Here is a 27,919-nt window from a genome sequence, read left to right on the forward strand (position 1 = left end):
TTAGTGTGTTACCCTTTGATTCTATGCTACTATTTGTTCATCCTTCTTTGAAATTAATGGGGGAAGACTTCAGACTTGTGGGCATTTTGAAATAAAATGTTAGGCCTGTAGGCCATGGACTGGTGAGATATTAAACATACTTTTTTACTTCTTTCTACAATACTTACAAAATGAGGAGAAATCATACAGCTGACCACACTGCAGCTACTTAATGCTGCTATAAATAGATCATGATAAGCATGTGGTATACGTGATTGTCTGTGCTGATAAATGAAAGGGTGTGGATTGTTCAGCATCAGTGGAAGGAGGGGAACAAGAAAAAAACCTTCCGGATTGCAGCTGCAAATGGTAGCAATTTTCCCTTCCTGCATTAATGAATGTAATTCATGTAATGCATATTACTTCATTCAATAGCAAAATTCTCATGTTCAGTTCACAGACATAAAGTATTTTAATTAAGAATATCAATGAGTAATGACAGTCCACTTCCAGAAAAAGCAAAGAAAGACGCATCTTTGGCCATGTAAAAGGAGCTGTGATGTGAATATAGTTTATCAGTGTAATAAATTCACTTTCCTAAAACTCTTTTCCAAAAGAATATCCTTTAAGCCATGTTCTGTTTTATTTGTCTGTTTTCCCATTCTAACCTTCCTTTACATGCAGTACTTGACTGCAAACCTGCATTTTACAGTCTCTAGTATTCAAATCACTTCATCCTCTATAAACATCACAAATTAAAAGAGCTTTCAGCATCTGAACTCCAACACAACATACACAAAACTAAAATAATTCATTGTCTAGAGACCATAACAAATTTTAATGTGCATTTACAGAGTAAACAGAGGGCTGAAAGGGGTCAAACCAGTGGAAGTGAAGGTATGTATTACAAAATCCACACAGTACTGAATTACAAACTAAAAAGTGATGTTTTCTCAAAAAAGGAAATAAAGATTTCTATTGATGGCACGACGTATAGATAATATTAAAAACTGGCTTGCATGAGGACCAAAGAATGTCTACTCTGAAGTTATATCACACAGACTGTAAGCAATTTACAGAATTTAAGTTAGTTTTGCATATACAGGAGTTGCAAAATTAGAGAAAACACACTGAAATATAGAACGCACACAAAAAAAGAGAGATGTATATATATAAACCTCCACGCAATCATCAGGGGTTGGCCTAAGTCAGTAATTGCCACCATTGAACAAGAAACAAACAAAAAAAAAGACAGGAAAAAAACCCACAGGGGAAGAATAATAATAAAAAAAAAACCCAAACAACTCAAAAGAAAAGTATCCTCATTTGTTTTCCAGAAACAATGTCCTTTAGTCTGCTTAGTTGCTTTGTAGAATTTCTTTTCTCCTCCCTATTCCTCATGCAAAAAAACCCCCCAAAACCAAAAAACCACAAACTTTATTAAAAAGTTTGTGGCGTGTTTTATTGGGGTTGATGTGAAATCACTATATTTTGTTTCATTATTTGGCCTCTGCTTCCAGGCTGGAACGGTTCTTTCAGCGTAGGAAACCAAATGTCATCCATGGTTAATTCTGTAATACTGATGACTCGCAGGCCAACCCCTGAGAAGTCAAGGATGAGGCTTCTCCTTGCCGAAAGAAAAGGAAACTAGGTCTTGCTGTTACAAAACTTTTGATTACATCACACCAGTTCTCTTCAAATAAAAGATCAATGATACGCCAAAGAAAATAAGATATATCAAGAAAACATGTGGTATCCTCTTCTTTTTATAATATTTATTTATTTATTTTATTTATTTAGTATTTTTGTTTGTACTTCCTGAAGAAGGTGCTCCTTGTGTAGAGATTTAGAGTACATTGGGTGCAGAGTGGTGGTTGGAGGTTAGGGTCAACTTTGCTGTCCGCTCCGTGGATTTTACAGGCGATTTGCTCTTTGCTTTAAGAAGAGAAAGTGATATTGGAAAAAGTCAGCACTTTTAGATTAAAGCAAAGCACCCTTCACAAAGCCACAAACAAGAAGCAGGACAGAAAGTCCATGGCTTGTAGCTATCCTCGCACCTGCGGAAGAAGTTATAAGATATTCGCTCATCTTGCAGATTTCCAATGCTCCTTATAAGGCTGTTTTAAACACATACATTTATATATTTAATTAGCTCGCCAGGTTGGCTCTGGTGCCCATGAATGTCTTGGCATGCACTGCAAATAACAACACATACAAAGTATTTCAGTCCCAGGGAGGTTTTTTTGTTTTGCTTTGCTTTTGTTTCTTGTCTGTCTTTTTAAACAACGTTATCCAGTGAAACCATATACCAAGAGGAACAAACCCAAACACCTTCCATATCAGAGTGTTCTTTACAAAATCATTTCCAGCATCACGTCATTGACTGCTAACAAAAAAGTCATCTAGCAGCTAAAGAGTGTTTTCTTGTAAAACAGAGGAGATACTGGCAAATGGCTGTGCTATATGGGGAGAACAGAATGCTAAAAGGTTTGGAGTATTTATTTTTGAGAAATTACATTTTCCCATGCCTTTTTTTTTCTTTGTAAAAAGCTATGAAAACAATGGTAAATATCATTATTTCTGAAAACATGACTTTATATTTTAAGTCTGTTATCAGAATAAAAACTGTACTAATTAAATGGCAATGTTCACACACCAAGGACATAAGTATTTAGACGTCTTACGTACCAAGTCTCAGGGCCTGATAACTCCCTATATTATAAAGAATTACATTCAGAATTTGAAACATATTACTTGAGGTGAAAACCATAAATGAATTTTGGTTACGCTAGAAATAAAAGTTCCAATTATAACAGGTTAATGCATGATTAATAGATTTTATAGCTGTGTTGTATACTTGAGAAGTATGAATGTTATTGATGGTTACAGGCATCAATTCTGTAACAAAGTAATTGGTGTTATAAGCAGTCCATCATAATGCCAGACTTTTAATAACTGGTTATTTTTAAGAAATCTATTAATCATGTATAAGCTTTTTTAATAAAAAAAATGTAATATTAAACTGAATGCTGGATTCCACTGCAGCCCCCAAAAGCACATTTATCTTCTTATCAAGAATATACATAGTGAAATCAAAAAGAACTCAAGGCAAATGCTCATTTTTTTAAAGTTTTCAGACATTTATCAGTAAAACATTTCTCTGTATCTGCTAACTATGTTTATAAGTGTAGCAAGAAGTATTTCTGTTCCTGTCTTTAGTAAATTTTTCCTTCAAAAACAGGGATTAAACTAAATCCCAGATCTCTGAACACTGCTTCCTTTTGTAAATACATAGTGTGAGACATTGCATACATAGTAGTTGCCATAAAAGACTCTTAGTCCTCTGTCACATATACAAGAGCTTCTAAGTAACAGTGATATTTCAATTATCCATGTGTGAACTGAATTTCTAAATGAATATTAACTTTTAAATGGAAACATGTCTCAAAGACATTACCTAAGATTTTCAAAGAAGTCCAAGGGAACTCTAAGCCTAGTTCCTACTGAACGTAGACAGGAGTGGGAAGCCTACTGTTGTCTTGCCCATCTGATAAAGCCAGCCTACCTGTACTACACTGCAGTAGTTTGCTGGGCTTCTCAAAACACTTGTTCTGTATTAGGAACAAGCAAACACACAAGCAAATTTGCTGTAACTTCTTCCTGTGGGTTGTTCTCATACAGGTAGTATTTACAAGCTTGCACCCAAGGGTCGAGTTCAATTTCTGGTTTTGGTTTTATTGCAGCATCGCTATGTTCTCGTTTTTTATGAGGTGTAAAATTCGTCATTTGACAGATGTTTATAAAGGCTTTTCTTTCCCTAACTAGGTTAGCAGAACTGAGTTAGAACCTTTCTTAGTGTTAGATCATTTCATGATGTATTGAACTATTTTCACTCATTTTATTCCATTTAAATATTTTTTTGGATTGAACTAGAGAAATACACTGCTCAAGACAATTCTAAAGAGGTCTTTGGAGATACATTTCCTCTGCACAAAATATGTACAATGCAAATAGGGATGAATACTCTGAAGAGTCTCACGGATATTTTTAAAAGGGACTTTTAACAATTAATGGCATTATAATTTGAGAATTTGAAAGCTGTAATGTGTGGAAGAGAAGCAGTATGATACAAAAGAGGTTTGACTTAAACTGTTTCACAGTGGGAAAAGTAGCACCATAATATTTGCAGGCAAAGCATTCTTTGATTTTTGTTTTGTTTTGCTTTTTTTCAACGTGACAATCTGTAGATCCCCAAATTAGGGGTCATATATTGCACACACATGATAACCTTTCTATTTGTAATGTTCAGTCTCTGTATAAATCATGACCTCAATCCAATTCACATCACATGTTCTACGTGTGGTGTTCTGTAAAAAAACAAGTTTGTTTTTCTTTATCTTGCAAGGGATTTACGTTAGAGTACATGCAGTAAGTACAAGCTGAAGCAATACTGAACACATGAGAAAAAGTTAGGGGAAATACAACTAAAATAATTTTAGCTTCTAGGTAAAGAAAGGGGCTGTTAGGATTGTTGGAAATCACTGTCATAAACAGTGTCGTCTGTGTGGTTTCGGGAACTGATTAGTATATCTTAATTTACTGTTTACCGGCTTAATAGTTTCCAAAATGCTGTCTAACCCAAACTGATACATTTTCAGTAATATATCACCCCCAGTAAAATTGACTTGCAATATATAATGACATATGTGACTATTAGGTGCACTCTCATCTTTTCAGTGATTCTTTATGAAATAGAATTGCAGTTTAAATATACTCAGGTTTCTTTTTTTTTCTTTTTTTTTTTTTTTCTGGAAATGTGTAAAAGAACTGTATTTGTTCTCTCATGTACCCAAGTATTTCTTTAGACTTTGGAAGGGTGAAATCTGCAAATGTAGAATAATAACATAGCAAAACCAAAAGCAGCCTTTTTAGATTTTTTTCCTTTTTGTATTCTGTCATATTTGCTTATACTCTATTACTTTTGGTTTCCAACTTGATAAAGGATAAGCAACCAGAAATAATCAGAAATTTCCATTTTGACTACGAATCTAAAAGTCATAGGGTGTTTAAATCAGAGATTTAGTTTCACTATTTTTAGACTTAAGTCAGAGGCAAAGTACAGATCAGAATCCAAATCCAAATATCTCGGAAATACAGAGTATCCAAATTCAGAGTTTTCATGCAGATGTGTTTTTGGTGTACAGTTCTGACCAGGACTTAAACAGTATTACTGGAACTGTAAGCATGGCAATATACATAAAAACCTGTCGATCTGGCTGAGGATTTGCTATATCGATTACTCATTTCCCTGTAATTTCTAACATTATTTTCTAATTAACATAATGAGAGCTAAAATAAATTTTATTGCAGGTCAAGAACACTGGGCAAAGCTGGACTACAATTATGTTACCCTCAAAGACAGTAACCTGGAAGAAGAGCAGTAGTATGTATGCATATATTATTTCTACATTATTAGTTAAACTGTACTTGATGTGTGGGTCAGGGATTTTCACATTTTGACCTATTACCCACTGGGATCCAGTTAAATTCTTCCTGTGAGATGTAAATGCCCATGTGTTGTATTTTGTTTCCTGCCACTGACATACATCCAAAAGAGCAAACGTCCATGAAATAGTTAGCCTTCTCCTGTAAACAAATGCTATATTGCCAAAGGAATGTGATCGTGAGATAGGTTTCTGTGCAACAGCATGAAAGAGTAGTTCATGCCGTCTTTGAAACTTTGAAACTGTGATTTATTCAAATATGTGTTTTACTTAAATGCTAGGAAAACAGGAAAAAAAATAGCGGTAAATAATTGTGATCTTAGTGTTTAAAATAATAAAATAATTTCTGTCACAAATGCTGAATCATATTTCATGGCTCATAGTGTATGGACCAAAGAGCTAAACATCAACTTTGTTCTGTTAATGACATTAATTTTAGAGCATCTAAGTATAAAATAAAGCCAGCAGAAGTTATAAATTATTAGTAAACCCTAACTGATCAAAAAACTAGTTACTCATTGCATGCCTAAATGACTATAATCCCTCGCTTTCACTAAGATACTGATCAGACAAGATTTGTGTAAAAACACATGGGATTTTGGGACGCAAGCAGAGAAAAGCAAATGCTGGTTTCATAATTTTGCCCACTTATTTTTCGCAACTGGACAAAACATTGATTTGTAAACTAGGCAGCTACCTCAGGCCCTACAGTTTTAGCATCCCCTATTTGTAAGAGTCCCTTACATGGTTAACCACCTTGGGTCTCAAGCAGTTTGCATCTGCAGGAGTTGAAGTTTAGCAAGTTTGGCGTTCCTTGTGGTTCCTAAGGTTTGGGAGGTCTCTGGGATGTAATAGCCTCCTGTGCTCTGAGCCTCAATGCCTGTCAGAGCCTCGGAAAACTGGATTCTTACAGTTATGCTTCTAATGAGTACTATATCGTCATATAAATAACAGAACGAATCTGTGAATTCAACAGCACTGCTTTCATATTTTACTAAACACGTAAGTTAAGTGAGGGTATCCTTGAGTTTCCTTTAATTAGTAAGCCACTGATCATAAGGGAACTTTAATGCCTGAGTAGAGTCCTGGGTTTGTGCTGACCAGTATAGGAGAAATACAGCCAGTCACCCCAAAGTCCATCCTAGATTCTCCGTATGTATGACATGATGCCAAAGTATCCCCGCATATTTATGGGGGATATGTATTCAGCTTGTGCTGAATATGAGTTAATTTTGTTGTACTACTGGTTTCTGAAATCACAGAGGTGTTGAAACCTTGGAAATTTCATGTTTCAGGTATATGTGCTGATATTGTCCATTTAAGTGCCTGGCTTGCTCTTTTGCAATACTCAGCTTTGCTTTATAGTGTTAGATTTGAAATAGGCTTCTTGTCAGCCCTAGCTGAAATCACATGAAATCATAATTTTGCATTATTTCCATGTAAAGTAAGTAAAATTTCATTAAATACCTGCCTTAATTTTACGTGGGATATTAATGACCCATAAGATTTATTGGAAGACGTTTGCAGTTTTACATCCATAAAGATAGGTGAAACCAAGTGTGGTTGATTTTATTCGAAGTTTTATTTGAATATGTCTCACACAGGTTTTAAATAAATAGATTCTTCCTCTCTGGCTTACCAATTGCTGTTGTTTTTATTCCTCTGAATTGCCAAAATCACAGTTACCTATAGCTGTCCTATACTGCTGGAATATACCTGCACTCAGGAAGAAAATTTTCCTTCCACAGACGTAAGGTCCCCCTTTCCCTCCTCAGGGGAATTACTTCTAATGTGTTTTAAGGTTCAATCACCTGTGTTTGGTTTGGGGGAACTGAGTGACAAAAGACAAGCAGTAAGTATCATATTCAAGCCTCCTCGTGTAGATACTTCTGCTTACGCTTCCAGTCCATCTTTCCCCATTGGCTGTACAGTAGTCAGGCTAAAATAGCGTGAATTGCTCATCACTGTCTCGGGCAAACATACCACACAGGGCAAATTAATTCATCTTACACACCAGAAAAAAAGTTCTGAATTTCTGATTTTTTTTTTTTTGCATTTTGGAAGAAAACTACTGCTTCCAAATTGATAGAAATTTAGAATAGGCTATGTATTGAATTTCCCTGAAGTCTCCTTAGACTTTGCATCCAGTGTGTAGCTCTGTTCATCTGCTGTGTGTTCGTTTTCTGCCAGTGACACCCAAAAGAGCAGAGGAGGAAGAGGGATGGGATCTTAGATGGATGATTATTCCCTAGCTTTCACTAGGTAAGGTGCCCAGGCAAACAGAGGTATTCAGTCCTGTCACAGGACAAAAGAAAGTGACAACTTTCCAACCCTGAGTAGAGGAGAGAATTCTGCCAGAGGTTTGAGCCACAATAACTCCTGGAGCTCTTTCTGGGCTAAAGCAGGTCACAGCCTTTTACTTGCTGCCAGCTGCACCTAAAGCCACATTCTAATGCAAACTTGAGATGGAAATACTTGGTAGAGGAAAAACCTGAGGAGACTTCAAATATAGGTAGCATGTAGTAAAATGATACTTGGCTTCTGGCAGTGGTCCAGAACAAGCCATAGTAAATCTATAAAAGGACAAGACATAGCAGTACGAAGGAAGAAAGAAAGAAGAGTGGGACTTTCAATGACTCCTGCAATTTCACAATGCCAAGATGGACAGAAGTAGAATTATGGGTACACTGGTGTGAACAAACATGCGATTTTACATTCAGACCTCTTTCTGCATCATCCCTTACATCAACCCATACCTAGGGAAACATTTAAAGCTTGTTCTTCCTTTGCAATGTATCTGAGAGTCATAGTTTTCTTTTTAATTCTTCAAACAGTGTTCTTGTTCACCTCTCCTTCTTTAACCCTTTGACTAGAACCAGGCTTCCTAATTGGGCCATCATGCACTATGAAGAAGCTAAAATGATCTCTACTATCATTCTCAAAGATGAAAATGAAATCATCATATGATCTGACCTTTTCATCCTTTTACCTTGAACAGGCAGGAGGGAGGGGTGAGATCCCTAAACATATAACTGAAATGGGAAGTGCATGAACATTTATAGATTTTCATACTATTCTTACGAAAATAGCCAAAAACCACTGTTGAGTTTGAATACAGTTTTTCAGGACGATGAACTGGATAGCGTAGTTGTCTTAGTCCACCTCTAGTCTAATTTTTGCTCTCTCATGTCCTTTATCCTGTAATTCACAACTTCCATTCTCACCAGTGCATTTCCTTCTGTTTTCATATGTAGCTTTGTTTAAATTGTGTTAATAAGTAGTTCAGGACTAAATAATATTTTACATACTAGCATGATTAGGAAATCCTGATACAGTTTTGCATTGGCTTCATGACTGTCATTCATTTCTGTAGCAGTGATCCTAAGTTTTGTTCAACTGCTTATGCTTCTTGGAAACTTATTTAGGCTGTTTTGGTCTGAAAGTGAGTCTAGCTATCTGGACAGACTATCCCATCAAAAATTCAGCTTCTAAAATTTTAATTTCCCTAGCATTTTCATGTGATATTCTCACAAACAAGTTCAGAGTAGTAAAGTAGCAGTAGGTTAGATACCCATTCAGTGAAATGAAGTGTAGATGTATTGTTTCTGCAAGTGATATGAGGGGTAGAGCATGTCAGAGTCAAAATGATTTTGAACCTAAGCACACAGCTTACAGCTTGAGACATACCCAGAAGCATATTCCTCCTTCAAGCAGCTTAAAACTTTTTTGTGCTCAGCTACCTCAAATTTCATGTATTCAGCCAAGGATATAGTGAGTTCTTGATGTCTCTGAATTGTTTAGTGGCTGTACAACTATGACTGCTTCCATCGCTATCTATTTATTATATTGTGGAAGCTTTTTTGTCTTGATACTCAAACTTCCCAGACTGACTTTCTTTTCTTAGGAAAATGACATTCTGTCTGCCTGGGGGTCTCAGTCACAAATGTTCAGGCATCAGCCATTTGTAGCAGATACCCTAATTCTCTTCCTCCCTTTAGTTGGTGTTTAAGCCTGCAAAGTTTTAACGTTTTTTTGTTCGTGGGTTTGGTGGGTTTTTTCTTTACATTGAACTCTGTCTTCACACGTATAAGTAATACATTGACTTCAGCTGTTTCTGTTTCAGTTAGAGAGTATTTTTGGGGAAAAGGGTTGCTAAAAGAGGTGTTTGCAAATAGTCTGTGAAACACCAGCGTTAGCTATTTAAATAAAACTAGTGTGAGAAGCAGTCTAATATCCAGTGCCCATTGCAACAGTTAAAAGCTAAGGGGGAGGGAGGCAAGCTCAAGCAAATGCAGGCCCTAAATTTGTTAATTGGTATTGTTTGAGAACGACTGGCAGCATGCTGTAAGACTGCTCTTATCAGCACTGGGCACCTTTCTCTCTCATCCTATCCCTGAAAACCATGGATATAAAATTGCTTAGACTTTTTTTTTAGTGTGGGACAGAAAAAAATATATAAATCAGTGCATTTCTATTTATCTATTTATGAAATGGCTGGTTCCAAAGCAAATGCAGTTTTTTGTGACTGTCAGGTGGTAACCCATCCTCATCTGTTTACTTGCATGTAGTTATGTTGCATCCTGAATGAAGGCAGAAACTTAGGCTGTTAACAAAAATTCTTCTTGAATTGACTCTTTGGTTAATAACCGGCTTCCTCTGTTGTAACTAAGCGTGTCTCCAGCACAAATTGCTCAGCATTTTTGTATTATATAAATGTGTGTATATTTGATATGTGCCACATTGTAATTGAACTGTTAACAGACCCATTACTGAAAGATACCATAAAGTCACAACAGGAGTTTTATCTGGAGAAAAACAGAATTGAACTAATCTTTTTCCTCCTGTGCTTTTTGCATCCTGTTCATCCTTTCATCTATCAGGAAAAAATCTTAAGTGTGACAATACTTAATATTACTCTATCATCTTCAACAGCACCATCATACCAAGAAAAACATACAAAGAGGGTTATTATAACAGAGACAGAAGGAAAATTATCATTCTTTGTAAATATTTCAGCATCAGAGATTCAATCCCTTTTCTCGCTTTTCACACCTGACACTGCTTAGGCTTATGTTTGACATGCAGTCAACCTGATCTCCTTCTATTTATATCATTTATATAAGAGCTATTTTCATGGAACTCAGCTAAGCTCCCATTTATCTGTACCCATCCGAATGGATGAGTCTGTTTTCTTCTGTCTGATTCTTAGATGGTAAGTGTTTTGAGGCAGGGACCATTCTTCTGATCCTTTGTTTGCCTGGTGGGTAATGCAGTTGTTATAGAGATTAGAACAATGCCTCTGACTAACAGAACATACCTCTGTCTAAGGGCTATGACTCAGGAGCTCTTAATGGTTTTAGCTGGAGCAGTTTAAGATGATAGTACCTCCATCCCTCTACCTCCCCCTCTTATGGAAATTAAACCCCCAATAGCAGGAGTGGTACAAGCAAACCCCATGCCATCTCATCATCTTCATCTCAATTTAACAGCCTGATGTTTTAGGGCAATAACTTCTGATTGGGGCAAGACAGAGACTTTGGGTGGCAACATTTTAAACTGCGAGAGCTAAATCAGAGTTCACAAGTCAAAGCCTTCACCCTTGCTATTACTGTGATACAAATAAAAAAAATACAACATTATGACCCCTACAACCACAGTGCACTAGTTTGAAAATGGTGGATTGTGAGACTGAAGATTGAAGTATTTGTGCCGAATCCTATATTAATTCTATCTCCTTCACATTCTCTATTGTTGAATTTTTCTACTTTTATTTCAGATTTTTTTTACCTTTCTCATTACAGTTCTGAGATGTGGGATCAATCATAATCATGAAATGTCATTCATTGTTATTCAAAGACTCTTCAGGCATAAGATGGTCACTGATCAGCACATATTGTATGCATGTGAATAATTCAACAGAGTACAAAATAGGTAATCTACCTGTTATTTTGGCAGAGTTTCAGACAGGTACAATGCTGTGTAGCCATATTCTCAAATGGTATTATTCTACTAAAGGGCTTTGCACCATCTGAATATCCAGCTCTCTGTGAGACCTACTGCTAGTTCTTGGCTTCATAATTGATTTATTATTGCTCCTTGACAAAACATCTTGCCCTTTTAGCTCTTTTTTCAGTTGCACAGACTGAACTGGAGATGGATACATGTCTTCTGTAGTGATGTAGAAGTCACTTTTGTAGTTATTATAGCCCTATGGCTGTGATTTGGTGGCCAAAAGCCTTCAGCAGTGTCACAGGCAACAACAGCAGCTGAGGGAATAACAGCAGTAGAAATAGGACTGGCAGCAGAAGTAGCATCCAGATTTGCTATCTGTATTTTTGTTACTGCTGGTGAACACACAGCTCGTATGTATGAAGCACTGGGAATGCTGGCTGTGGCAGTTAACTTTCCCATTTTTATTCTCCTCAGCACATTAGGCAGCTTTGTTCCAAGACAGTAGCATTTGTCAGTAGATGGGGGAACAAACTTTGGTGGGGTGGATCAGACTGGAACACCCACACACAGACAAGATAGAAAGTTGCGCTGCCAAAAAGTATGATGGTAACTTCCTTATGATAAGGTGAAATTAAAGGGTTTGGGGCAGAGTCTTCTCTTCACAAGGCCAACGGAAAGATCATCAGCTGCTCTTCAAATGACATCCGGCTTTATCATCAGCAAAGCAGGATTAATTGATTATTACTGTAGCTGTAAAGAAGGTTATGTGTCTGGAATATCTTTGAAGCTCATGAATTATTTAATCCACTGGAAAATCCCTGTCCAGAGAATAAGAAAATACTAAGTGTTGAACTTTCTATCAAGTCCAGCCTGAGGTTTCAAAGATAAGCACTAGAAAAAAGTTGATCAAAGTTAAAGAAAAAATGCACAAAAAAGCTGAAGCAACGAAACCCACCACCAAGAATGCCCCCACCCCTTGAATCTGAATGAGCTGAAAATAGCAGTTTTCAGGTATTTTCCTTCCCTTCATTCTGCTCCCAGACAGCTTCACTGTCCTAAACTTCTTTAGGTGGTACAGGCTGGTAAAGTTTAGATTCTCCTTATAATTCACTCTCACTTTATGATTAGAAAAGAATTCATCTTCATCCCCCTGCTTGAGCCAAATTTTTTGCTGTTTTGCAAATTTTTTGCAAATTTTGAATGCAATTCTTTTGGCTTCAGCGGAGTTGTATCCATTCCAACCAGTGGATAATTCTACCCATTTCTTTTTAATTTCAAGTGATGCAAAGGATTTTCATAATGAAGTAGGGCACCTGCTTCTCATCTGAAACAAGCAAAAACGTCCTCTGCTTTGCTGTACAGGTGTCAAGTAACAAATGGGTTGTGTTCTGAAGCAAGGAAATCCCATCAGTTATTTCAAGAGCAGGCCCTGTCACGTGTGCTGCAGTCTCTGATGACCCAGTGCAAGCTGCCTGATTGTGTAGCAATGAAAAGCAATTTGAGTGAGCTGACAACTCATAAACAGCTTTTCCCCCTTCAGTTTTTCTTTTCTTCCTTTATTTTCTTCTCTTTCTTTACTGTGTGGCCCATCTGCAGTCTTTCCAGTGGTTAGTTACCAAAAAAAGTTGTATCAGGCATGTAGAACAGAATGACTGTGATTCTGCTACTTGTGGAACTCCTGTGGGGTCCCCTACCAGATCTTCATATATCAGTTTTGTTCTAAAAGTAAGGTGAGTCTGAAAGGTTCATTTTTTAAATAGCTAAAAGAAAGGAACAGATGTGATTAAAGGCAAAGGTAGCAATGGCAGATGGACAGTGAAATACACTGGTAAGGTTACTAAAAGAATAGGAAAGATCTCAGTATACATGTGTGTACATAAACAACAATGTAGATGGAGAAAGGGCAAAATGAGTTTCTTAAACTTTTACAGGAGTATGAGTTACAGTGGAGATATCATATGTTTAAGGACAGAATCCATGATTATCTCAACAAATCTGAGAAGACCATGATTTTCTTCTATGATGCAGTATTAATGCTTAACCATGGGCATGACTAAGGATGAAAATAATATCTCTGATTTCAGAGAGGATGTGTTTGAAACTAAGCATATGCAGTACTCAGTCTGGCATGGGCACGTGGGATTGAACAACTGCTAAAACCTGTAGAAGAACAAAAATGAATATATATTGCTTGGCGAGTGCTTTCTCTTCTTAGTTCCTCAACTTGTGTTTTTGCAAGAGGAATAGAAATGAATAGAAAGGTGATAGTGGTGTAGTATCAGCGACTGGCAATGACAGTGAGGGATGGTTACAAAAAGTAGATACCATTTTGCTTATGACAGGAGTTAGAACTTCAGGTCTACAGAAAACTGTTTGTTTGTTACTGGGTTGAGTTGGACTAAGCACTAGGAACAGCAGTTTAAATACTGGTATGCATTTGGTTCCATCAGTAATTATGCACATATAAGAAATTAAGATGTGGGGTTTTTGAAAGAATCATAAGGCAGTAGTGAGTTCACTCTGCATTGGAAATCCTGGCCTAGAAAAAAGCGGTTTAGCTGCTGTTAAGACCTTGCTTTGTCAGTGAAGTTATTTGGAGCAGATTAGCACTTCTCAGAAGATGCTTACAGTTTCAAGGTCAACAGCTAACTGGCTAATAGGGCTACATCAATTAACATGGTTAGAATTTATTCCATTATTTCAGAGAATCTAAAAAAAGTGGAGTGACTTCATTTCAGGAAGAGAGAACCAAAGTGTAATTTTCAGGTAAAAACAGAGATGGTAGTGTATATAGGTGTAAAGTGGGATAGCGCTTGCATCATCTTCTTGCAAGAATTTCCAAGAACAGATGAATAAGGTTCAGAAAAAGAAGAACAAAACTCTCACTAGGCTTTTGCTTTAATGTAGTCCTAAGGAAACAGATATTTGACTTTTTGCTGTGCAACAATTACAGTAACGTTTGGTACCTCCCAGCCTTACGGGTACTCACAGTTTATAAAACAGCAGCCGCAAAAGCCAAAGTCTTCCTTTTAGTGAAGAAAGCAGTAATGTTGGCTGTCGCCTTGGTGGAGGCTAGAGCAGACTTTTTGTCCCTTTACATTAAGAGGAGATGTAACATAAAAGTAAAAAAAAAAACATAGAAGTTGGTTTATACCACAGAAGATTCTAATTTGGGCATAAAATTTGTGCTTACAATAGGTTGATAATAAAAGATTCCTGGATTCTGTAGAAAAAAATGGAGGCTGGAAGGAATGTCATCAATTTATCAGTATCAACAGACTGAAGAAATATATTTTCATCCTCTTCTTTTGTGTTCACACCTGAGGATCAGCTTCTCAGTGCGATTTATGACGCCAAGGATCCAGGTCATTCTGTCTTAGATAAGGACCACTGTCGTCTTTGTGCTCCTTTTCAAGGCACTCACTGCAACTCTGCTATAATCACAGGAACAGTTTTGGCATGTAGTTAGGTTAATAGTTGAATGTGTAACTTCAGGAAAGAACAAAAAGTTGCTAGAAATGTGCAGAGTCTGTATGTAAGCAGTCAGAAAATGGACCTAACGTCACTTCTTCATTTGTAGCTATTCCCTCTTGAGTTCTCTGAGCCTGATCTTCTTGAGTCTGAAAAGCAACTAATGGCTTTGAGTGCTTTAACAGAGCATTGGCAGAACAGGAAGAGTTTGGGGGATGTACACATTCTCAGCACATCAAATTGTGCAGCCCTTTGTGTTGCTATAAATGTTGAGTGACTTGAATGCAGGTAGCAGAGTTTGTCTAGATTTATATCCATGAAACAGTGAGATTTGGTGCAGCCTGTAGATTATTTAGCTTCCTTTTACCTGAATTCATTGCAGCTCTTGGACCTCAGTTAATTGCAACATTGCTTCGAGTTACAAGGCTATATGATCACTCTGTACTTCTACCTTTGGACTAAGATAAGTTGTTATGAATTATGCAGAAAAAAAATGTCTGTCACTCCACCCACATAGGACATTTTCTGGATATATGCAGATTAGCCTGTCAAATTACTCAGATTCCTGTTAAGCTGTGATGGTTTACTTCATTTGCTGCAGCCCATGAATATGAAAAGAAAGGGTCAAGCTGCATTAGCTTTGACTTTTGCTTTCCTGACTTTTTTGACTTTGAGGTAGACGTTTAGTGCTTCTCAGTATATTTTCTGAAGACTCTGTGGGAGGTCTTCTCTTTAGCTCTTTCTTTCTATATTGAATCTCCATTATGCTAACAATAACAAATATCTTTTTTACACTCACATAGTATTTTTCAGAGCAGCGCAAAATGCTGAATGGACCTCATATCACTTTGATTTGTTAGCCCTGGCTATATAGCTCCCTCATAGTAGGCACAGATACTCTTACTTTTGAGTAAAAGAGGAGAATGGCAGAAATACCTGTTCAGTTAGCAAATGCTGATATTTTAAAATGGCAGTGATGGTAAACTGCTTTTCTAGAGCTACCTATTAAATATCTGTTGTTGAGAAATAAATGAAATTCTGCAGTGTGCTTCAGGATAGGAGGAGTTAAGTAGAGTGCTATCCACCTTGCAGAAATAAATTTTGAGGACAAAATATTCATATAATCAAAATCAATATTTCTTATATTAGTAGCTGAGTTCTTCAGAAATAACTGAACACAGATTTTCCAATAGTTTTGCAGTGTCTTATTTCCCTCTGCTGTAAAAGTATTTCTTACTAGTCTGTGAGCATGGCAGTAAAATTTATTGCTTGCCGATAACCATGCACTGGCTCTCTAATACTGGGGAACATTTGATACAATTACCTATGGTTACTAGTACTTCTCTCTTCAAACAGTGTTGGTGAAGTCAGTGTATTACTCAACATGAACAAACACGCCCTATGTCTTTCAAATACAAAGATGGTTGATAATGATAAATTTGTGTTCAACCATGTTTCTGTGTTCTAGGCTGGATGGACACATTGCTTACATGTAACATAATCACACAGCAGTCTTGCGCATGCATATATAATTAGCATGAATCTGAAGAAGGGAATAGTTTCTCATTTGACAGTGTAAGGAGATGGTGTTGATAGAAAGACTATTAGTGTCTATGACATCTCCCTTCTGCCTTTCTGAGGTCTTACAACTGATGTCTCTCCTTTCTCAGCTGAAGTTGCTCCTCAAAGTTACATAGAGCTAAACCCCCCACTGCCTTGTGCTGCCGTGGGCATTTCTGTTGGTGTAGAGTGAGTGTAAAATGGAGTGAAAATCCAAATCACACCATAGCTGGAAAATCAGGCCCAGATTTTCTCAAGTAAAGGAAAGTACATCTTGGTTCTCAAGAGTTAAACTGATGTTCATCAAAAATATCATCAGTAATTACTGTGTAGCAACTGACCGTTAAATTGAAATTAAGCCTAATATGGATTCTTGGTACACTCTTTGTTTCTTCAGTAGATGAGTTTCACCTCTGATGAATACAGCATTAATCTGTGCTTCATCATAAAACAAATGAATTAATAAACTAAATTATATTTTAATCTGTTTAATTTTTAAATTATTTATGATTAGGATTGTCTGTACTTGATCTGCAGTAACCTTTGCTCAAGGAAAAAATTAGAGACCAAGTTTTTCTATGGGTTTTTTTTTTACAGAGACTTCCATGTAATAACCTACTAGCGCTCAAAAAACAAATGTTCAGTAATCAGGCAAGACACTGTTTGGACTAAAGACATAAACAATATTATAGATTCAATTATATAACCAAAGTGATTTAGTAGATTAGCTGTTGTGTGCACACTTTGGCCGCAATGCAGCGTAGTCTGTAGCTACATGTTTCATAAACTTGTGACTATTTTAATTAATTTAACACAGAACTGAGCAGAAACCAGAGTTTTCACTTTATGGACAAGTCTGCTACTTTGAAATGTATGAGTCCAGTGGAAAATAAGTGGTATATAGATTTCTCTGAAAGGAAAGCCATGGTAGAACGATGATTTAAAATCAATTGAAATATTTCTTTTCTTCTAACAGCTTAAGCATTTTTTGGAAGAGCTAAAAAATGAAAGTGGCTCCATTTCAGGGAAAGAGAACTGAATGTAACTTTTAAATAAATTAAAAAAAATGTATGCAGAGGTAAAATGGTGGTAGTATGTGCATCATCTTTTCTAATAGCAATAAGAATTTTCATATGAATAATTATATTGTTCCAATCTGTAATGAAATGTATTTTCCTTATCAAAATGTTGTTCTAATACTATGCCTGTAAGATGAAAGTGATTTCACAATAGGTGTGCTGTGAAATTTGTTGTATTCCCAGTTTTGGTTTTGATGACGTGGCATTTGCTAGCAGAAAAATGATGCATCAGAACAAACTAGGCTAGCTTCCATTATGTGTTTTAAGCTAGGTTGTGATCTCCTGCCTTACATTGGGCCCTCAGTGTAAACAGAAGTAACCCAGAAACCCTTAAACTTGCACAGTTTGTTTTCCAGAGGACTTCTAATCATTTACAACATGTCTCAAGTTTTTTATCCTGTCCATCTCTGTTGCCATCATACAGTGGCCAACAGCTGCACCTCCTGTATATTCATGTACCTTTGCATAACTGTGAATTTTACTGTATCAATGTAGAAAATGCAGACTTATATTGCTTATAGGTTCTTTATACAGTGCTCTACAAAATCTCCCAAACAAAATATGTACTATGGTAATTTCTATGTGACAGAAAATTGAGGCATTGCCATTTTAACACTTGATTCAAAGCCAATGGTCAAGCAGCTGAAGATGACAAACCCATGGTCTTTCTAAAGCCTACACAATGGAGAAACAATCTGGTGTACCTAAGGTCTGCTTAGATTTAGAAGTCAAGTTCCTTATGAAAATAGGATTGATACTAAAAGTAGATTAATGTCACCAAATGTTAGCAACATAAAAGTTAGGTGACTCGTGTAAATTAACTTAGGAAGATACACTTCTGGCTGGGTGTTTTATTTAATTTATCATGCACAGCCATCTTAAAATGAGATGAGTCATTCGCTGACATGCCCCTCTCTCTCCACACACACTACAGGGAAAGCTAAGCTTCAGTTACAGAGCTAACCTTAGGTGGATAAAACCAGTAGAGATAAAATCCACGTATAGGAATTTAAGGCTTTTTGCTTCTTCTGCCCCCAAACTTAATCTTCAGCTTTTAGGAAGTAAGGAGATAGCAGGAGGAATAGAACCAGAAAGGAGGAGGAATAAATGAGCACCACACTCTTCCTAGTCACAATTCCTGGTTACCTTGTGGAGTTAGCCTCCTTTTACATGCTGGTAAGCAATCAAATGAAAGCTCAAAATGCTTTACCATACCTGATTGTGGACTTTGTTTGGGGATTTTGGCTGCTGCTTCAGGGCTGGAGGTGGCACGCACACGCTGATTGGCAGAGTTATGGATGCTACTTGGAACAGCTGCTGAGATGTTTTTGCGAGGTTTCATGTCTTGCAACCACATTGGAGATGCCTCAAAGGCTTGCATTCGCCGAGAGTGGCTGTTAGCGTTGACTTTGAGAAATGCCTGGGCCTTGTATTCCTGAAGGTCTCCATAGTTGGCATCGGTCACCCTGCACTCATACAAGCCTTCATCCTTTTTCCTCACTTTTGAAATCTGCAGCTTGTGGGAGATGTCATTCCCTTGTACTTTCACTGTCTGCAAATTTGCCAGGAAAACAAACAAACAAACAACATGCTGTCAGGTATTATTCTTTCTCTGGGAAGACTCTACTGAGGTAGAGCCTGTCCAGAGAAGTCAAGTGCCAATTAATCAGTGGTGTGATTGTGCTTACTGCAGGGAAGTTGCATCAAGGATGAGTATGATTATTTGTATCTATGATGATGTCTGACATCTTCTTTCCAAAACTGTTTAGATGGTTTGCTCTGAAATGCTAATTGGCCTCAGACAAACAACCCAAACTACCGTGCTCATTCCAATTAATTGCTTAAGATCACGAACATTCTTAATGAGCTTTATACATAAACCTAATATCTGTGCGCTTCGTTGGCTAAACCTTTCCAGTTAGTTGGCTTTATTGAATAATTCAGCTTTTGAACTAGTGCATTAACAATTTTGTTGGAGATGTCTGCCAATATTTAAACTTCTTTAGTAACAATTTATTAGATTAGCTTGTAATCTTCACTACATTGAAACTGCATATTTGACATTCAATTTGTCTCCTTCAAGCATGTCCAAACCTTTGTTATTTTTTGTTTATTAACCGTAACAAGACATCTTGTGTCAGGTAGTTCCTTTTGTCTCATTTATATAAGTGTGTACTTATTAGAAGTCACATATAATGTCAGCAGCACATATTCAAGTAGCACATATTCAAGATAATTTTAAAAGTTGTGAGCTAAAGTAAGACTCCTGGTTTATTTTTAATTGTGTTTAATATCCGAGGGTAACAACATATTTTTGTCTCACATAATTAAAACACACATGAGTAAATTATGCATCCAGAAATGTGTGATAGGTATTAAGATGCATTAGGGAAGGTAACACAGATTCTTTTCTGTATGTTCATCACTTTAGAGAATTTATATTTAATTAATTTGCTGTTACTCTCTATCTGGATTAATATCTGTTGCCCCACAGGAAGCCAGTTAAAAGGGATGCAGTGGGACAGAAAACTTCAGCTTTGAAGAACTTCTGAACGTGGTTTACATCCACGATTACATAAACATGGATGCAAATGTTGCTTTGTGTCATATCAATGACACACAAGGAGGAAACATCAGGGTGATGAATATATGGTAGATCACAAAAATGGAGAACTGTTAGGGTGAAACTAGGCACGTGTTACTGGTGATTGTACAACAGACTGCTGCTGATAGCTTGACGCTGTGGTCACCAGTGCTGGCAAAGCACCTATTCTGCCTGCTTGATAAATGGAAGAGCAATACTTGTGAATACATTATTGCTTTAAGGTACTGGATGGACTTTACAGCCTGTTGTGTTGTATCCAGCTCTGAATTTATACTTGGCAATCTGAGTTGAAAGTATGGATTGCATACTTTCAGGCATAACGTATGCAATATTAATTACCCAGAAAGTGCTGGATAGTTATTTAAACCATATTCAATAATAATATATCTCTACTGAACAGCTCATATTCAGCAAAAGGATTAAAGAAGTTTCCCATGAATGGAAAGAGGATCTGTAGGTCATATTCTGCCTTCACTTGCTCCCATGCAATATCTGCAAAGTTAACAGTGTTGCATAGCACTAATGAAAAACAGAATTTGTTTGGGATTTTGCATTAGAAATTTAGAAATTGTTGCAGTCAGCATGTATGCGTGTTTTCGATACATGCCTGATTACGATTTAAAACCAATAGAAGTGGTGTATTTCAGCACAGTTTAAAAATACATTTAGTATATTTTACCATTTCTGTAAAGAATTTACTAAATGCACTTAAAAGTTTGCTGTCCTCTTCATGAAGATACTTCCCAGTAATACTAATGGAGACTCTTTGTGTGCCTTCAAGAAAGAAAAAAAGGAAGGCTACATTTGTAACAAGTATATTTAGACTGTCAACCTAATGTTGACTTTTTTTATTGCAAATATAAACTGTTTTATGCAAGCTTATAAAAACACTGTATAAATACCACTTCGTGAATTATTATCATACATAATGAGAGAAAGAGATTTTTAACGTGAAAGATGGGACAAGCTTTACAGCCTATACTGTGTCACAGTTCTTATGGATTACTATGGGGACTTTGAATGAGCCAGTATTGATAAGAAATAAATTGGCTGCTAGCACTATGTCTAGTGGAATAGTATCCAAAGACCACATGTGGGCCTCATTTGCAAGATAGCCTACAAATGTAACTGAAGATACGGTCCATGACACAAATTGTTTATAGAATATGGTGAGAGGTATAATGGGAAATCTAAGTATGGCTAGAATATGTATCATTTTGAATATAACCTATCTGAGTTCCCATTTATAACTGTGATATATAGCGCTATATATAATTTATAGCTATACCTAGCTGCACTTTGACCTGATGTAATTACTTGGTTAGTTATTTGTAGGCATCAAAGAGCAGCAGAGTAAAGGATTTAGCAGAAATAAGTCACCTCTATCTGTTGGTGTTTTAAGCTTTGCCGGTACTTACAGCCTTGGCCGCAGCTAAAAGGCACTTCTGAAGGGATTGTGTCTGAGAAAGGAAAAACCCCTTTGGGCTCATAAGGAATGCTCATGCTGCAGTATCTGCTAAGTATCTCTGTCTTTCCACTGCAGTGAGCACGACACCACGATCCCACCACCATACATTTCTTGGGATGCTGAAGGAGGAGGGTCTGAACTTTTTCTGAGGTCAGGGGCTGTGGCTGTGCCGGACTCGGGATATGGGTCTGCCGACGAAGGCATCCTTCCCCTGGACAGGGGCTGGAGCAAGGTCGCTCATAATTTTCTCAAGGCAACGTTCTGGTTTAATCTCCAAATGGCAGACTGGTAACTCTGGTTTCAGAACCCCACTTTCCTAAGAAAAGAGTCTCACTGGCCAGGAGCGGAGATTACTCCGAACAGGAGGGTCTCGTCCAAAGACTTTCTGAGCTTTTTTTCTGCCAGCGGATACGAACCCAGGAAAGGACCCATTTCAGTAGTTGCACGCCCCACTGAAGGGAAGTGGGGCTTCAGGGCCAAATTTCAGCCTTAAAACCAGCTTTGGAGCGCTAAGGCGGACTCGGCAGCTGCCCAGGGCCGATGAAAACGAGAGGTACAAGGATGGGTGCAGGCTCTCCGCTCTCAGGGGCTGGAAACGGGCATCTGCCGCCCGTCTACCGCCTGCGCCTGGCCTGCCCGTGCCTTCGTGCCCGCCCGGGAGCTCCCCAGGGCCGCAGGCTGCGCCGGGCAGGGCTCTCCCGGCACCGCCACCCTCTTCCTCGGGCAGGGCGAGGAAGGAGCCAGCCCCGCTTCACCTCGCGGGGAGGATGGGGAGGGATGCCGCGGGGGTGTGCGTGTGCGCTGCGGGGGCTTTCCGCGCCCTAGCCGCGGCACTTACGCTGATCTTCGTGCCGTCGTTATCCAGGTCCCGCTCGGGCAGGAGCTCCACCTGCAGGGAAAGGAACGCCGCCGTGGGTCGCCGGCCCCCGCTCCCCTCCGTGGAAGCCCGTGGAGCGGCGCGCCGCGTCTGCCACCTGCGGGCCGCGCCGGGGAGAGCCGCCGTCCCGTGTTCCCCCCACCCCCGCCCGACTCCCCTCCACGGAAGAGCGGCGGGGGGGCATCGCCCGACGGACCCGCCACCCACACGACTCGCGTGGGGGGCTTTTCGGGGCGGCTCAACGCCGAGAGCGGTGCGGAGGTGGCGGCAAAGGAGGAAGGGAGGAGCGTCCCTGGAAGGGAGCGTGAGTGGGCATGGACCCCTCCGTCCCGCTCGGAAGGCTGAAATTGAGCTGTTGTGTGATTCCTTTTTCCGGTTCTTTGGGGACTTGGTTCCCCCCTGCTCTCCTTCCCCCCCCCCCCCTCCCCCGCGAAGTGTGTGCCCTCCTGCGGCAGCTGCATGCAGAGTTAGGGCTGCCGACTCGACTGCACCAGCTGTAAATTGGAGGGCACGTGGAGGATCTTGCCATTTGGGAAATAAAATATTCCCACAAGGAGCAGTCTCTGAACAGCTGCTTTCCAAAGGGAAAATGAGAGAGAGAGGGAAAAAAAATTAAAAATTAGACTTTGGAAGTCTGTGTGGGTTTGTGAACGTCCCTAGGTGCATCCTGAGAGTGACAGGCACCAAGGGCATCATCCCTTGAGGTGGGCATTTTTCTCTGAAGGTTCCTGCGCTGTTATTTCATGGTCAAAATTAAGTCCCCGGGGAGATCCAGAACGTCCCTCTGCTCCCTCCCTCTCCCCTCCCCTTCGCCCTGCTTCCCTCCCTTCCTCTCTGCTCCTTCTCCTGTGGCATTCCTGGGTGGTTTGGGGATCCCATGGCAGAGGATCATTACCTGAGTGCCTGTCACCTCAGCTCCGGCCTCTTGGTCCTCAGCCGCCCGCAGAAACCACCACTGGATTTCGAGGTACACCGAAGCGGAGCCACTTTGGAAAGCACAAGACATCTCCACGTTCTGCCCTTCAGTGGCCGTGACATTTCTGGGAAACTCAGTGAATTTTGCTGCAAAACAAATGCATAACGTGTTGGGATCTCCTGTTACCTACTCATTGTTTATTCTCTGCTTTTTGTGTTGCCTTTTTTCTTCTGTCTCTCCCTTTTAATCCTTTTTAGTTAATATCTCTGTTTTCTTTTCTGATTCCTCCTCTTTTCTGATTTCCCAGTTTCCCCACACGTTACCTCCCCCGGTTTCTCTCACACCTGGGTACGCCTTTCCTCCCTTATGCACAAGTCCACCTTCTTTGCACTCTAAGCTTTGCTTATGGGAAATGCTATAGACCCCCCTGCTTGCTCCCAGGGACCAGTAAAGTTTCATGTAATTAGGTCCAAATCCCCTTGGGCAGAATGCAGTATTTCACCAGACTCACTGAGGGATTTTGTGCAAGACCAATTTGGAAGAGGGAAAAAAAACCCCACCTGATTTATTGTATTTTGTAGGGCTGAGCTGGAGATGTGTAAATTGTTAAACCTTCCACAGCCGGTTGGAGCGGCTGTTGGAACTGGCACTCTTCTGAGGTCTGGGTTACAACCACTCATCAAAATGCTCATTTCCAAGGCTTTACCTGAGTTGGTTACCCCTTCTAAGAACCTCTGCTTGCATAAACAGACTGGGAAGCAATACATCTTCTGTTTCTCAGTCCTGGCAGACACTTTCTAGAAGTAACCTTCAGCTTTGTGTCCCAGTCCTTTACCAGACAGGATCTGCCCATTTCAGGGTACGACTGCTAGGTTTAAAAACTAATCCTGACCAACACAGTCCAGGGCACCAGTATTTCTTCAAGTCTCAGTCTTTACTTCCTCCTCATCCTTTCCTATAGCTCACTTTAAAATTGTGCAACCTAATGAAACATGATAGTCAGGTGAGGGTGACTACAGACGAACAGTGTAATAAATAAAGTCTGTGTTTCAAGAAGGGCAAAATGTGGAAAGACCCTGCAATGTTGCTTTCTGTTATGCGTTGTTACAGATTGACTAGAGCATATTATGATGCGAAGGAAATACTGCTCGTTGTCTCCTCCCCTCTCTCTATCTCTCTCTCTCTTTATCCAGTGTTCCTAGCTAACCTGGAATAGGTGGGATAATTTAGCAATATGCTCAACCAGTGCTACTTCTTTTCCCCCTCATATTTGTGCTTGGCAACAGATACTTAGCGAAGCTCCTAGCTTTATATTTCACGGTGTCCCATTTTCTGCGCCCCCCCCCCCCCCCCCCCCCAAGCTAGTGATTGCTAGTCACCGAGTTAAAATGACAAAAGGACCGTGCATTTTGTATATCCCGGGCTTGCAAGTTTGTTTCGGTTTCTTTGATTTGTTTATTGCTTCCCTCCCCTCCAGGTCAGTGCGTGCGAGCGGTGCGGGGAACGCGGATTGGGGGGGGGGGGGGGGGGGGGGGGTGTTGGGGGGAAGGCTGCCAGCCTCCTCCTCCTCCTCCATCGCACCGCCGAGAGCAGCCCGCTGCGGGCTCGCAAAGACGGCGGGGGGAGCCTGCCGGCAGGGAACGGCGGGCAGGGGGGGACAGCCTGCGGGGGACAGCGGGGGACAAGCGGGGGAGAGCGGGGAGGGGACAGCGGGGGACAAGCGGGGGACAAGCGGGGTGGGCGCCGCGGGATCTGTCCGTGGTGCTGACCGCTTCGCCGCAGCCCCGAGGTCCCGACCAAGCGGTTCCCGCAGCGGCCGGGCTGCTTGAAATGCAAGGCGCGCCTTTCGGCGGGGAGGGAGGAAGGCGACGGGGGTGGTGGTGGTGGTGGGGAGGTCTTCAAATAAGTCGATTTTGTCTTCTTTTCCCCCCTTTTTTTTTTTCTTTGGGGGGAGGGAGCAGAAATACACGTAGTCACAGAATCGAAATGAAGGTCTGACTCGGAGGATAGCAGGGTAATAGGAGAGGAAAGCGGACGCAGCACGAAAGGAGACTGCAATATTTTAAGGGAGGCAGTAGATTTAGCCATCCGCTACTTGGTCTGAATGCGATAGTTATGCATGCACGGGTAGGTGTTTATTGTATGCATACATGCATAGATATAAACATGGACAACCCAAACACATGTATGTCCATTCACAAACACCCCTTTACTCTTCTGCAAGGTGCCTGTCATTTCCCTCTTTGCAATCAAGTAAAGAAAGCCTGTTTTATTCCCACTTTGGGGAAACTTCTCACTTTTCTTCCTATTTACAGACAATTTTTAAGCTAAATGTAAATCTGATGCTTGGTGTCCTCGTCCCCCATCCATTGTGGTTGTTTTCCTTCTTTTTTTCTCTTCTTCCTCGTCCGTCGTCCGTTTCTCCCCCCCCCCCCCCCCCGCCCCCCAGTACTGTTGTCAGTCTGTTTTAGCATAGAAAAACACATACACACATTTGACAATAAGTGATCTTACCTTGGGTAGAAAGTCCTTGTTGAATATACATAACTGAAAAGAAAATGAATCCAACATAAGCTAGAAAGATCCCCATCATTCCAAGACGAAGAAGAAGTCACATCAGGGTAACAAAAGCCAAAGGTGCCCTCAAAAAAGGAAGAATTGATATGTGAGTGTAGGTATGTATCTCTAAATATATGAACAGAAAGAGATTTTAAAATGTTACAGAAAGGCTCTGTATTGTAGCCCTAGCTGCGACACTGGCAGCATTCTGCTACTCAGTGGAGTCTTTTTCTTTGGGAAGAGCGAGTATTGCAATACAGTGTGGTTCAGATGAGCTGTCTCAGGCGCTGTGTTGCTTGAAGTCCAGATTCAGACTGAAAAAAAAAAAAAAACACCCAACACGTTGAAAAGTGGGTATCAGCTGCCTTCTGTGCCTTTTTTCAGCTACCTGGCAGCTTCGTCCAGCGTCAGCTCTTGCTGCTCAGGATGGCGTGATGACTGCCCTCCCTACACACTGATCCAGCTTGGGAAGAGGGGAGTGGGGGAAAGAAAGGGGCGGGGGGGGGCGGGGGGGAAGAGAGAGAAGTCTGCTGTGCTTGTATTGCTTCAACTTTTCCCTCTAATGGCTGCGATAATGCCTTTAACCCTTCCCTCTCTCCCCCTGTTCTCCACACCTCTCTACCTGTTCTGACTTCTACTGGCGCTGATGCTGGGGTAAAGCTGCGCGTTTTTTGTTTTTTTTTTTTTTTTTCTTTTTTGCATAGTGTACAGCTTGTGATTGTAGAGAGAGCAGGGAGCCTTTATTTTACTGATGTAATCTTCGGTCTTACATCCCAAAACACTCAGTGGCTAAGAGGGCAATGCAGTGGTTTGATTTTTGGTGAGTTAAGCTGTTTCTGTTTTCTCCTTTTCCTCTCCCTCTTGCAGGGTCTGAGGGGAAAATAGTTACTCAGTAATCCTATTGCACTCGCTATTGCCTGCTCCAAATGACTATGCTTCTAGCATCTTGCATTACAATGTTGTTCATTTTGTCTTCAAAGGCAGATAAAGAAGATGATACTTAAGAGTGTGCTTTGGAAACATGTACTTATATAGATTTCTATGGAAAAAATATTTAGCTAGATAAAAGTGGATTTTGATGTCCTACAGATTACTCACAGTAACATATATATGTACACCAGAAAAGGTGTTTACAGCATATTAAAGAATGCTTCCTCCTGCAGTGAATGTTTCCTTCTCTCTTCCCTGTTTTCTGCCTATGTATATTAATAATGTTTAGATAAGAGACTAACCTTAACTGTATTAGATGTTCAAAACACCCTGAAAAACATCTGCACTGAGGGAAGTTGTCTGGCTAAAATCATGGTGCTGCTTGTAGTAAGAAGCCATCTAGAAAGTGCTTGTTGCACTAAGCAAACACCAAATACCTTCACAAGGCTGAGACAAAGAATAAATAGAATCTGAAAAGAGCACCTGATAATCACTTACACTGCCAAGTAGCTGAACTTAACTGCTAGTCACAGACTAAAAAAAGATATAAGCCATACCAAATTAAAGAGAATTTTGTCCGCATGGGCGATATGTTTTTCTGTTGGATGAAGAACTGGGCAGGTTCTGTCATTCCTGGCAATGGGAGTGCAGCAGTTCCACAATGGTACAAGATGCAACTTTCACCTTACTTACTGCACCATCCAAATTATTACATGCATATAAGACATCTGACATAGCTGCAGAGATCTCTTCCACAGAACTAATGCCATCTGACTGGAGAACAATCTTTTTGTCTACATTTTAGCATTTATTTGTTTTATAAGTGCATGAGTTCCCATCATTATTTATGAAAATAAGGGAGGCATTTCCCCATGGTAATGGTCTATTCCACTGATGTCATACCTTAAGCATAGCAATAATTTGGAGTAAAAAATGAGTACAATAAATCAAATATAATTGACGCTATTAAAATGATCCCCCAAATAGGAAAATAATTATGTTGCCTGAAAGATTTTCTA

At 39.7% G+C, this 27,919-nt stretch overlaps 1 protein-coding gene across 3 annotated transcripts; it reads right to left on the minus strand.

Annotated features, from left to right (window-relative positions):
* Positions 1 to 427: 427 nt before the first annotated feature.
* VSTM2A (V-set and transmembrane domain containing 2A) lies at positions 428 to 26,497 on the minus strand. Of its 3 annotated transcripts, none has more exons than XM_030012095.2 (5): positions 25,926 to 26,496; positions 23,391 to 23,557; positions 22,457 to 22,507; positions 18,761 to 19,097; positions 428 to 1,914 (listed from the first exon to the last, which is right to left on the minus strand). In XM_030012095.2, exons 1-5 carry the CDS (start codon positions 26,002 to 26,004, stop codon positions 1,826 to 1,828), a joined length of 723 nt encoding a protein of 240 aa, XP_029867955.1. In that variant the 5' UTR covers positions 26,005 to 26,496; the 3' UTR covers positions 428 to 1,825. The 3 variants fall into 3 exon arrangements, with proteins under 3 accessions (XP_029867955.1, XP_029867956.1, XP_029867958.1); XM_030012096.2 differs by having other exon boundaries at positions 428 to 2,036; positions 25,926 to 26,494; XM_030012098.1 differs by lacking the exon at positions 428 to 1,914 and adding an exon at positions 2,043 to 2,174 and having other exon boundaries at positions 25,926 to 26,497.
* Between the last annotated feature and the right edge of the window lie 1,422 nt (positions 26,498 to 27,919).

Source organism: Aquila chrysaetos, chromosome 4, assembly GCF_900496995.4.
Source record: "Aquila chrysaetos chrysaetos chromosome 4, bAquChr1.4, whole genome shotgun sequence".
In the NCBI taxonomy this organism is placed as follows: Eukaryota; Metazoa; Chordata; class Aves; order Accipitriformes; family Accipitridae; genus Aquila; species Aquila chrysaetos.